General features: G+C 44.2%; 1 protein-coding gene across 1 annotated transcript in view; it reads left to right on the top strand.

Moving 5' to 3' along the window:
- Positions 1-13,482, top strand: part of LOC117535509 (lysine-specific demethylase 6A-like) — a gene marked incomplete at its 5' end in the record, with an annotated part of 54,364 nt that extends 40,882 nt beyond the window's left edge. Inside the window, 9 exon segments of the mRNA XM_034200003.1 lie at positions 367-393; positions 395-473; positions 4,521-4,726; positions 5,605-5,660; positions 5,969-6,043; positions 7,782-7,930; positions 10,448-10,562; positions 11,176-11,363; positions 12,561-13,482. Of these exon segments, the coding sequence (XP_034055894.1) occupies positions 367-393; positions 395-473; positions 4,521-4,726; positions 5,605-5,660; positions 5,969-6,043; positions 7,782-7,930; positions 10,448-10,562; positions 11,176-11,363; positions 12,561-12,706 (1,041 nt within the window).
- Positions 13,483-13,771: the final 289 nt, after the last annotated feature.

Raw genomic sequence — 13,771 nt, 5'->3', positions numbered from 1 at the left:
TTTTGTAAATGACCGACGGCATCAAGAGGAAGTAAAGTCCCCTGGTTTGTCCCTTATACCCTAACTGCCATGAGACAACTCAAAGTCAAGTTTCAAAATCCGACACTGAGGTGGTCTTAACGCGCCGGCAGATGACAGCGCTGACAAAGTGTGTTTCCCGCAGCGAGACGCTACGATACTGATTGTGGGCTCATCATGTTGATTCGGCCACAACAGACAAAACAAGGTCTCGCTCTCTCCAGAGGGGCAGGTCAGCCAAAGAGGCCAAACGGGCCGTTGCCCTTTAATGTTAGATTCATAGCATCTTAGCTTCAGCATCATAGTGTGGAGTTAACTGACTTATGATTCCTCCTCTCTGACGTGCAGCTGGAAAACAAGAGGGACGCCTTCTTCCCCCCCCCTCCATCAGTTCTGCACCAACCCTTCAAACCCCGTCACCGTCATCAGAGGACTGGCAGGAGCGCTCAAACTGGGTAAGAAGATTAAAACACTTTAAACGGCGTTTGTGTGTTGGAAGCAGCTAAAAGTGTTTTTGTTTTAACTGTCTGTCTGTCTGTCTGTCTGTCTGTCTGTCCGTATCTCTGTCTGTCTGTCTGTGTGTCTGTCTGTCTGTCTGTCTGTCTGTCTGTGTGTGTGTGTGGGTGTACTCTCACATGGCTCTGTGGGTGTGTCTCTGTGATCATGGAGTGTGTGTGTCAGAGTTCCCGTTAGCCGGTAATTACCGGACTACGACCGGTAAAATATGCTGAAGACCGGCAAATCTAAATCTCTCCGGTCAAAGTGTCCGTTCAAAATCATTTCCGCTTAGCGCAATAACGCATCAGTTGCACAACTTGCACCACGTATGTGACAGACAAGAGTATGTGACAGACAAGAATAGTCAATTCTAATGTCTAACACGTAATGTGGAGAAAGAGATGTCCTGTGTGGGTTGATTGTGCGTTGATCTGTTGGTAATGCCTCGGGGTTCCGGTGGGCATGTAAACAAATGCACACACCAGGTTAGAATATCACACATAGCTATTTTAATGACCTCTCAAACTACCGTAACTAGTTATAGATATGTTTAGTTTTACTGTCGGGTCACTCATTACTAGGGTTGGGGTACCGAGAACCGGTTCCGGTTCGGAACCGGTTCCAACATTTCGATTCCAACGGCATCATTTAGAAATGTGGATTTCGGTTCCGCTTTTCGATGCCTGAGGAAATGTTTCTCGCCGCTCCGTAGCCTACTGTATGACTGCGGCGGGGGTGGGGGGGGAAATGTAGCGTTGTACCTACACTTCCTACAGCGTAACCTGGGACCAGGGCCGGCCCGTCGCACTGGCGTTATAGATGTTCGCCTAGGGCGCCAGATCTGTGGAGGCGCTGCGCTGACAGCTCTGGGAGGAAAACAAAATGTTTTGACCGTTGGTGCTCATCCTATGTTTCGTTCTTGATGTAACAACATTCATAATTAAGTAAATGTAACACTCTTTTCACCCCGGTTACACTTTTCATTTGCCCTGTACGATGGGCGCTGTAAGTGATGAAAATGGGGGATGTTGGCTTATCTGGCACCCGCAGCTCACAGCCAAAGTGCGAGTGAGCGTGGGAGCGAGCGAGGGAGAAAGGGAGGGTGCACCGGTACCAGCGCTGTTGTTATTAGCATCTGGTGCTAGCTGCTCTAACGGAAGAAGAAGATGTTTCTACAATGATGTGGAGGGAGAGTCCTCTCCAGTCAGACTGAGAGGCTGATAACTACAGCTCAGTGAGGTAAAGGACTCTGAGTGTTTAGATAGTTCACTTTAGTCTAAGTTATCTCAGTGGGTCTCAAACGTTTTGATCACAATTTATGTAAACACATATTTCCAAAGCACTCCTTTATAATTATTGGGATGAAACAGGTTTGAAATCATTCCAATGTATACTATAGGACAGTAAACCAGACATATCGTTTTAAACTGGAGAGATACGAAAATATGCATAAATAAAATAGTAAAATAAGATATGAATGAACAACAAAAATAAAACACGTTACATGTATTTGCTATTGGCTATGGTAGGTTATTGGTTATGTTCACATACTTATTTAATTATTAAAATGTAAACCGATCTTTTTCATATGGATGTTTAGAGTTGTACCCCCTAGATCTAGTCTCTAGTCATTCTGCTTAAAGTGCACCAGATTGAAGCATTTTACTTTAAAATGTTCAAACATTTCTTCCCGGTATGCCTGAGAGGCAGATGCTTGTTTTTCTCAACAAGAACTGTTTTTAAATGGGGGGGGGGGGGTTCCTTTAAAAGTTGGACTGTTGTAGCTTCAGTGGTTCTCAGGTTACAGTTACATAGCAGTGAATATAAACAAACTGATGAATGTGAATATTACTGTAAACTAACCTGTGTAAAAGTTTCTCGAATAAATGTAATTTTTTTGGTGGAAGAAGCATGTATCATTTGTTTACCCTGCACCTCAAATAATCGGAATTGAGACCCGTTAAGAACCGGAATCGAAAAGTAGAATCAGAATCGAAATTTCGTTGGAAATTCAAACGATACCCAACCCTACTCATGACTGATCCGCGAGCTGCATGAGACTGACGGGCTGTCAGGAGAGAGCGCTCCGTTTATTATTCCCGTGTTATTATAAATTACTGTTCACTTTTGAATAATGTAGTTAATCTACTATAATTAGTTTGTTTAATATCGAATCATATCAATTTGTTTTAAAGCTCAATAAATAACAAAGAAGACCTTTGACCGGCACTTTTCTCATTTTGTCCGGAAGATTTAAACTTTAACGGACATTTTGACCGGCGAAAAAATATTCTAACGGGAACTCTGGTGTGTGTGTGTGTACTCTCACATGGCTCTGTGTGTGTGTGTGTGTGTGTGTGTGTGTGTGTGTGTGTGTGTGTGTGTGTGTGTGTGTGTGTGTGTGTGTGTGTGTGTGTGTGTGTGTGTGTGTGTGTGTGTGTGTGTGTGTGTGTGTGTGTGTGTGTGTGTGTGTTGTGTGTGTGTGTGTGTGTGTGTGTGTGTGTGTGTGTGTGTGTGTGTGTGGTGTGTGTGTGTGTACTCTCACATGGCTCTGTGGGTGTGTCTCTGTGGTCATGCGTGTGTGTGTGTACTCGCACATGGCTCTGTGGGTGTGTCTCTGTGGTCATGCAGTGTGTGTGTGTGTGTGGTCTCACATGGCTCTGAGTGTGTGTGTGGTCTCACATGGCTCTGTGTGTGTGTGTGTGTGTGTGTGTGTGTGTGTGTGTGTGTGTGTGTGTGTGTGTGTGTGTGTGTGTGTGTGTGTGTGTGTGTGTGTGTGTGTGTGTGTGTGTGTGTGTGTGTGTGTGTGTGTGTGTGTGTGTGTGTGTGTGTGTGTGTGTGTGTGTGTGTGTGTGTGTGGTCTCACATGGCTCTGTGTGTGTGTGTGTGCTCTCACATGGCTCTGTGGGTGTGTCTCTGTGGTCATGGAGTGTGTGTGTGTGCTCTCACATGGCTCTGTGGGTGTGTCTCTGTGATCATGGTGTGTGTGTACAGTTGACATGTAGAACGACAGCACCACCTGCATATGGAAGCAGTTACTGCACCTGTTGGAGAAGTAGATATCAAACATCTGCTCTTCTGATACTCCGACTCACAGCTGTGTTATGTAATCCTGTGATCTGCAGTTTAACCCCGTGCGTTTATTAGAGAGTTAAGTAATCAAATAAACACAGAACAACACGGCTTACAACAAACCCTCTAACACTGGTTCACTAATGAAGGTGTGGGAAGGCTAATTCAATGCTTTGTCACCCCATCTAATGTATTTATTGTATCAAAGTAATGCAACCTATTACACTTTTCTTTATCAAATTAGATTTAAAATGAGCACTAAAGTCATAAAAGACATTTTTATAAAACACAAGGTTCCTCACAGGATTACTCTACACTGATTACTGTGAGTCTTTATTACTATAATATTACTTGAATTAGGATTGGAAAAGAGCAACTGAATATCTAGTAAGAAAAGCTTTCCGCCAAAAATAATTTATTTGAACGTTTAAAGCAATTTGATTAGTAACGCTAATTAGTTACATTTATTACATTTTTGTATGTAATGACATAATTAGATTTACTCTAGATTAAAATTATATACACTTTATTTCCCAGCTGTGCATTTATAAGACTATGGGAACTATCCATAATATAGTTAAATAACTATAGCTGCTCTAATCTCCTTCTGTAGTAGCGATAGCAAAACATAAACAAATATTTACTTTTTCTATATGTTGTGCTGTGTATGGTGAGTGCTGTTTTATTCCCAGGTGCCAAAGAAACAGTTTAATTAAAGTCAATTTAAATGGGCAATTAATCAGAATACCTTTCTAGTCCCACAGAGGAGAGGACATTGCTACAGCAAAAGTAAAGCGGCTTAATATTAATAAAGAAATAAAGATCTTAGGAATAGAAATCACACACATTATTATCATTAAAATGAGCGTTATTTGAACAAATCTTTTGTTCCTTTAACATGATACCTAACTCCCCCCTCTGCTTCCCCTCAGATCTGGGTCTGTTCTCCACGAAGACCCTGGTGGAGGCGAACCCCGACCACCTGGTGGAGGTCCGCACGCAGCTCGCTCAGCCCGGAGACGAGAACTGGGACCAGAGCGGAGGAAAGAAGATGTGGCGCTGCGAGAGCAGCCGCTCACACACCACCGTCATCAGATACGCCCAGTACCAAGCCTCCTCATTCCAGGAGTCTCTGAGGGTCAGTGAGACTCACACACACACACACACACACACACACACACACACACACACACACACACACACACACACACACACTGCATATAAACACACACACACACACACACAGACAGACAGACAGACAGACAGACACAGACAGAGACACACACACACACACACACACTGCATATATACACACACACACAGAGACACACACACACACACACACACACACACACACACTGCATATACACACACACTGCATATATACACACACACACTGCATATATATACACACACACACTGCATATATATACACACACACACTGCATATATATATATACACACACACTGCATATATATACACACACACACTGCATATACACACACACACTGCTTATATATACACACAGACAGACACACACACACACACACACACACACACACACACACACACACACACACACTGTACAGACAGACAGACACACACACACACTGCATATATATAAAACAGACATACAGACACACACACACACACACACACACACAGACAAACAGTATTTAATTGCACAGAGCGTTTTAACACAACTGGCTTGATCACATTCGACCTTACTTCTTCTTGCATTTCTAAGTCATCTATATTTTATATATATATTGTATGTTGCATTGCTAAAGAAAGCTGAGTCATAAGAGTTATATATCCTAAACTACGCTGTAGCTATTGTGCAAATCACCCCCCAAAATAATCCTTTACTACATTTTTAACCAGCCGCCAAGATCTGATAGCATTAGGTCCAGAATATAGTGCCAATTCCTTTCAAAGATCACATTTAAACTGTACTGAACAATTGATATTCAGCTAGCTTAAGAGTTTCTAATACATCAATGTTTTTGTGACAGGAGGAGAATGAGAATAAGAAGAAGGAGATGGACACGGACGCATCTTCATCAGACAGGTGAGGTTGCTTTTCCTTTATGTCTCTTTAAGTTAAGATTCTCAGAGTTTTGACTTTGTTTTATTTGATCAAGACGTTGCTATCTAACGTATAGTTCAGATATAGAGCATGCTGCTAAGATAGTTACTGATATCGCTCTATTGGGGCTTTACGTGTACAGTGTAGTGCAAATAAACAGCACAATACATAGTAATACCATAAAATATACGTCACTCGAAACGGTACAGCTGTTTTGCTTGTTGTTATTAATTAGGTTTCAGTGCTGCATGTTGTTTCTGTTTCTAAATGAAACCCCTATTCTTTATTAGTGCGCTGCGACGGAGGAAAGGCTCGTTCAAACACCTGAAGTTCGGCACCAACATCGACCTGTCGGATGAAAAGAAGTGAGTTCCCGCCTCTGATCTGGCTCCATAAACCCTCCTCTCTGTATGCAGTATCTCTTGTTGGGAGAAGGTGATACCTGTCCCTCATTAACCTCTTAAACCACTCTTAAACCCTCGTTAACCTGTCACTCGTTAACCTGTCACTCGTCAACCTGTCACTCGTTAACCCTCGTGAACCTATCCCTCGTTAACCTGTCACTCGTCAACCTGTCACTCGTTAACCCTCGTGAACCTATCCCTCGTTAACCTGTCACTCGTCAACCCTCGTCAACCCTCGTTAACCTGTCACTCGTTAACCTGTCACTCGTCAACCTGTCACTCGTTAACCCTCGTGAACCTGTCCCTCGTTAACCAGTCACTCGTCAACCCTCGTTAACCTGTCACTCGTTAACCTATCACTCGTTAACCCTCGTTAACCTGTCCCTCCTTAACCTGTCCCTCGTTAACCCTTGTTAACCTATCACTCGTTAACCCTCGTTAACCTGTCCCTCATTAACCCTCGTGAACCTATCACTCGTTCACCCTCGTGAACCTGTCCCTCCTTAACCTACCTCTCGTTAACCCTCGTTAACCTGTCACTCGTCAACCTGTTACTCGTTAACCCTCGTGAACCTATCACTCGTTCACCCTCGTTAACCTGTCACTTGTTAAACCTCGTTAACCTGTCCCTCGTTAACCCTTGTTAACCTATCACTCGTTAACCCTCGTTAACCAGTCACTCATTAACCCTGGTTAACCTGTCACTCGTCAACCTGTCCCTCGTTAACCCTCGTTAACCAGTCACTCATTAACCCTCGTTAACCTGTCACTCGTTAACCCTCGTGAACCTGTCACTCGTTAACCCTCGTTAACCTGTCACTCGTTAACCTATCACTCGTTAACCCTCGTTAACCTGTCCCTCGTTAACCTGTCCCTCGTTAACCTGTCACTCGTTAACCTGTCACTTGTTAACCCTCATTAACCTGTCCCTCGTTAACCTGTCCTTTGTTAACCTGTCCCTCGTTAACCTGTCCTTTGTTAACCTGTCCCTCGTTAACCTGTCCTTTGTTAACCTGTCCCTCGTTAACCCGTCCCTCTTTAACCCTCGTTAACCTGTCACTCTTTAACCCTTGTTAACCTTCGTTAACCCATCCCTCGTTAATCCGTCACTCGTTAACCCGTCACTCGTTAACCCGTCCCTCTTCAACCCTCGTTAACCCGTCCCTCTTTAACCCTCGTTAACCTGTCCCTCGTTAACCTGTCCCTCGTTAACCTGTCCTTCGTTAACCTGTCCCTCGTTAACCTGTCCCTGGTTAACCTGTCCTTTGTTAACCCGTCCCTCGTTAACCCGTCCCTCTTTAACCCTCGTTAACCTGTCACTCTTTAACCCTTGTTAACCTTCGTTAACCCATCACTCTTTAACCTGTCACTTGTTAACCTGTCACTCGTTAACCCATCCCTCGTTAACCCGTCACTCGTTAACCCGGCCCTCTTCAACCCTCGTTAACCCGTCCCTCTTTAACCTTCGTTAACCCATCCCTCGTAAACCCGTCACTCGTTAACCCATCCCTCATTAACCCTCGTGAACCTGTCACTCTTTAACCCTTGTTAACCTTCGTTAACCTGTCGTTCGTTAACCTGTCGCTCGTTAACCCGTCACTCGTTAACAACCTGTCCCTCGTTAACCTGTCACTCTTTAACCCTCGTTAACCTGTCACTCTTTAACCCTCGTTAACCTGTCACTCTTTAACCGTCTCAGGTGGAAGCAGCAGCTGCAGGAGTTGTCTAAACTTCCAGCATTTGCTCGTGTTGTGTCAGCTGGTAATCTGCTGAGTCATGTTGGTCACACCATCCTTGGCATGAACACGGTGCAGCTCTACATGAAGGTCCCCGGCAGCCGGACACCAGGTACGCATCTGGAGAGGAACGATAAAACATGTTTGGGCAAAGGGTTTTGATTTTATATTCATCTATTCAATATCATACATGAACATCATACATACAACAAAGTCCAGGGGCAGTCCAGACATAATCAATACTGTGGACAATCCCCACAGGAGCACTTTGGGGTGACGACATGCTGACTGCAGTGGGGTTTGAACCTGTGCTCCCCTGATCCCAACACCAACACACAACCCACTGCACCACACGCCTCCGACCGTACACATTAAATACAGAAACAAAGAAAAAAGGAAAGAAAACTACATTTTCATCCATCCATCCATCTTCTCCCCTTATCCGTGGTCGGGTCTCGGGTAGCAGTTCCAGCAGAGAGCCCCAAACGTTCCTTTCCCCTCATCAACCAGCTCTGACTGGGGGATCCCAAGGCGCTCCCAGGCCAGCGAAGAGATATAATCCCTCCGCCTGGTCCTAGGTCTACCCCTTGGTCTCTTCCCAGCTGGACGTGCCTGGAACACCTCCCTAGGGAGGCGCCCAGGTGGCATCCTAACTAGGTGCCCGAACCACCTCAACTGGCTCCTTTCGACGCGAAGGAGGAGCGGTTCAACTCCGAGTCCCTCCCTGATGACTGAACTTCTCACCTTATCCCTAAGGGAGACGCCAGCCACCCTGCGGAGAAAACCCATCTCGGCCGCTTGTATCTGCGATCTCATTCTTTCGGTCATGACCCATCCTTCATGACCATAGGTGAGGGTAGGAACGAAAATGGCCCGGTAGACAGAGAGCTTTGCCTTCTGGCTCAGCTCTCTTTTCGTCACAACGGTGCGGTAAAGCGACTGCAGTACCGCTCCCGCTGCTCCGATTCTCCGGCCCATCTCACGCTCCATTGTTCCCTCACTCGAGAACAAGACCCCGAGATACTTGAACTCCTTAGTTTGTATTGCCTTCTTATTCCTAATGTTTTTAATAGTGCTAATATATTGTTTAAATTCTTGATAGAAATGCACAAAATTTGGTTTGGAGTCAGCCTATTTCTTTATGGGTATGAAATGTCCCTAAAAATACAATCAACTCCCTTTTTGATGATGGTGTTATTGATTATACCAGCTACTGGCTACTAGATCAATGTGTGTATCATCAGGGATTTCCATGTTATACATTTCTGAATCGATTCACAACTTCTGTCATACAAAGCAAGATATCGATACCAATAGAAAGTGGGATTATTTTGAAAATATCACAAAATATGAGTTTTACCGATTAAGTATTTATTTTTTTATTTGGAAAGTTTCTGAGACATAAGAAAGGCAGCTATTCCAAGCTTCAGAAATACTAGGATGTCCTCCCCTTCTTCCTTCTATCCTTCATGCATAGCGTGCGTCATGTGTAGGGATGGGTACCGCGCCTCGGTATTAAACGGGCCCCGGGGCTGAATTATTAAAGACCGTGGTACCGTTAAGCTCCGACGTTATCGGTCTTTTTATCGATACTGGAGACATGTAAACAATATATGTCGTATGTATTATTGCTACACAAACATTATATTGCAGTTTTAGTGTCTAATACGCAATAAGACTACAAAATGCGTATTTTTCGATCTTTCCAATCCAGACGAGAGATCTCTCTCCCCCGTCTGTGCGAGGGGGCGGGGCAGTTTACACACACGCAGCTGCTACATGCAGCAACACACACACGGAGTAGATGGCGGAGAGAACGCGCTCCGAGGTGGTTAAACTTTACCCGTCTCGATGCTCGTTGCAAAAGTGCAATAAGAGTTTAGCATGTGAGGGCGGTAACACGAGCAATGTGTCTAAACATTTAGCAAAAGTGCTTCACATTCAGACGGAGGAATGCACCGGGTTCCACTGTCTTTCTAGCAGCTCTGTAGCTCCATCCACGAGTAACGTTTCCACGTCAGGTGTTATGTGTGCTAGCAGCAAGCAAAGCAAAGTTTCAGCTATTCTGTTAACAGTTCTGTCTTCAGATTATTTAATACGATTTGTTAAAACATTGTTGTTTCTTTTGATGTGAAATATTATGTATTTAATTTAAATAAAAAGCAATGTTAGTGTCGTTTTTCTCATACTGATATTCTGAACAATCTGTGCTGTTGTATTTGCTGTAAAGTGTCTCTACTGTAGGCTATTTTTATTTTATGTACAGCACTTTGGCTCCACCAACAATCGTTTATAAATGTGCTTTATAAATAAAACTTGATTTGATTTGTTCACAATTTGTTTGGTTAGTTTACCTTTTTTGTTTTTTTAAAGAACCGATAAGAGTACCGTTAAAAGACCGGATCGATAAGCGGTACCGATAAAAGTAGTAGTACCGTTAAAACCTTAACGACCCATCCCTTGTCATGTGTCATGTTCCACATTTCTTTCCAGCTGGATCATTCATTCAAAATGGAAAAATGTTGCGTGAAAAAGTCCTCCATTTTCGTTTTTGTAATCAGTCAGTATGAACAGCAGTTGTCTGTATTTCCTCACACAGTTACTAACAACATATTGTTCTCTGTCGCAGGTCACCAGGAGAACAACAACTTCTGCTCAGTAAACATCAACATCGGTCCTGGAGACTGCGAGTGGTTCGCTGTTCCTGAAGCGTACTGGGGCGTCGTCAACGACTTCTGTGAAAAGTGAGACATTATAACACACTGCACTTTCACTTTTATTCAGGTGCCTGTGTACTTGCTTTTAAATGAGTGTCTTTAAAGCCAGTTATGATATGTTTCTTAATGCTCTTAATGTCTTTCATTGTGTAAAGCACTTTGAATTGCCTTGTGTTGAAAGGTGATGCTTTATCTGTGAGTCCACATTGTGTGTCTTTTTCTAAAAACAAGCTTATTTTTTGTAATGTTTTCAGAATCAGATTTATTACCAGGTGGGTTGACACGTACGAGGAATTTGAGTTGATGTCGTGGAGCATACATAAAAGTAAAACAACAATTAAAAACAGATAGAAAACTATTTTAAGTAAACGATAATAACATAAATAAATAACACAAAATATAGCTGTATTTACATTGAAGTAGAATGGAATAAAATATGTGCAGTAACATAAAAACAAACAGATATTGTGTACATTCAATGAGATAAGTGCATATGCCGTCACATTTAGCCGCTTCAACGACTTTAGAAACTTAATAAGACAACCACGATCTGAGGTCGTTGTAGTTCGCTGGCCAATCTCCGTTATAGCTTTCCCCAATAACATATCTGTACACTCCCCCTCCCTTCTTTCTCTCTCAGGAACAACATCAACTTCCTGATGGGCTCGTGGTGGCCGAACCTGGAGGATCTGTACGAGAGCAACGTCCCCGTGTACCGCTTCATCCAGAGACCTGGAGACCTGGTGTGGCTGAACACCGGCACCGTGCACTGGGTGCAGGCCATCGGCTGGTGCAACAACATCGCCTGGAACGTGGGACCCCTCACAGGTAATATATATGTATTAGGATAAATCCCTTTTTAGATGCACCATCTCGTTTTAACGGGGGTCCCGACAAAAGCAACGTCTTACAGACATACATGAACAAAATGTTGCTCTGTCCTCACTGTAAAGAACTGAATATCACATTTACTCTTAAAGGTCCCATGTCATGGTCATTTCTACTGATCATAGTTCCATTGCTGAGGTCGACTAGAATAGATTTACATTGTTCAATGTTCCAAATCACATTGGTTTCTCACAGCATCTCTGTATAGTCTGTGTATTCACTCTCTGTCCTAAACGGCTTGTTGGAGCTCCGCCCCTCCCTGTGAGCCCAGTGTGCTCTGATTGGTCGGGACGTTGAGAGGCTCATTGCTGCGAGCCGCTGTGAGGAGCGGACAGGTTTCCGGGTCGGCGAGAACAAGCGAAACTCATCCTGAGCACACACACACACACACACACACTCACAGCCGAAGTAAACACAATAAGTGTGGCTTGATATTGAGTAAGAAAAAGGTTTATCACGCTGTGAGAATGGGTCTGCGGAGAGCATTTCTCCACCATCCCAACTCGTCTATTACCAACCAGGGAGCTCTATGCAAGTCAATGGGACTCCCTGTTAGTTGGCCAAGGGGTCCTGGTGTGTGAGGTGCTCCGCGGATTGGTCCATTTGGGCCAATCCGGTCAATTGTTGTTGATCTGGGAGTTCACACGTCACAGAACCCAGGAAGCAAAGAATGGAGAAAGAGAAATGTCCAACGAGGCGTTCTGGGGCAGCACAGACAGGTCTTCTCTGTGTTAGGGTTTTACTCGCTACAGGGTGTACTTTGAGGGTTTGTGACTCTGCAGACCGTTCACATGCAGACAAACCTTCATAACACAAGGGGATGGGTGATAACCAGAAAAGCATGACATGGGACCTTTAAGATAGTTTGCCAACTATCTCAATAACGCATTTATTGCAAAAGGTAAGTTTACATGCCTAAAAATAAACAAAAATCCGCCTTCAGCCTCAATATTTGCAGCTTTTCTCTGTTTTATAGGATAACAAAGTAAATATGTTTTAAGTTTTGGACTGACAAAACAAGAAAAGCATTACCTTGGACTTTGAGGAACTGGGAAGGAAATACGTCGATTATTTTGACCACTGCCTCTACTGTATTATATCCTTTTACACAGATGTTCTCTCTCGTTTCGTCCTCAGCACATCAGTACAAGCTGGCCGTGGAGCGCTACGAGTGGAACAAACTGCAGAGCGTCAAGTCCATCGTCCCCATGATCCACCTCTCCTGGAACATGGCGAGGAACATCAAGGTGTCCGACCACCGGCTCTTCGAGATGATCAAGTGAGGACGAGAGATATATTTAATTAAAGTGGGGGTTTCATGAAATACTTGCCTGTAGTCGACAGTAGAGAGTCTGCACGCCTTAGTTTGGAGGATCGGATAGAAGTAACTTCACTAAAACTAAACAATGGGCTTTTATTGACATGAGCAGCATATTTGAGCCTACTGAAACATATGTCTTAATTTAACTGTAACCTATATTCAGATTATATTCACCACTATACCTTTCTGTCAGACAACTACAGAGTGGATGCTTCCTACGGGGAACTGAAGCTGTTACCTTTCTTTAAAACCACCAGACTGCATTCACAGAAACTGTGCTTTAACCTCTCAGGCGCTCGTATAGTTCTCCCTTGAGAAAGTTTGTGTTTGTGTGACTAAGGTGTTATTAAACAGATTCTTAAAAGTCAAATAAAAACGCAAACAAATAAAGGCATCAGTAGACAAATGTTCCTTAAGAGAGCACATATAATGGTGCCTGTCAGGGAGGTCGGAAAGGTGTGAAAGTAATCTAAATATAGCATAACTTGCCGAAACCCTAGTGCATGCGTTTGTCACCACCCGCTTGGACGACTGCAATGGTGTCCTGTTCGGGGTTCCCAACAAAACCCCGGACAGGCTCCAGTATGTCCAAAACTGTGCTGCTAGGGTCCTCACACACACAAAGCCGTGGCAGCCCATCACTCCCACCCTCATCCACCTACACTGGTTGCCGGTCAAGTCCCGCATATCCTACAAAGTCCTCCTCCTTACCTACAAGTCCCTCCATGCCCTTGCCCCCCAGTACCTATCGGACATCCTTCACCCACATGCCCTCAGACTCTGGCCTGCTCACCACCCCCCGCACCAACCTGTGAACCTTCGGGGACAGAGCCTTCAGCGTGGCAGCCCCCACCCTCTGGAACGCTCTCCCTGCGGTGATTCGCAACATCCCCACACTCGACGCCTTCAAAAGGGCCTCAAGTCCCTTCTGTCTGCCAAGGCTTTCGGCCCCTAAATCCATCTGTTGTTTTCGTCTGTCTGACTTTTGTTATCTTGTTTTTGCCCTATTACTTGTAAAGCGACTTGG

Source organism: Gymnodraco acuticeps, unplaced genomic scaffold (assembly GCF_902827175.1).
Source record: "Gymnodraco acuticeps unplaced genomic scaffold, fGymAcu1.1, whole genome shotgun sequence".
In the NCBI taxonomy this organism is placed as follows: domain Eukaryota; kingdom Metazoa; phylum Chordata; class Actinopteri; order Perciformes; family Bathydraconidae; genus Gymnodraco; species Gymnodraco acuticeps.
This window is presented reverse-complemented; position numbering and strand designations above follow the sequence as displayed.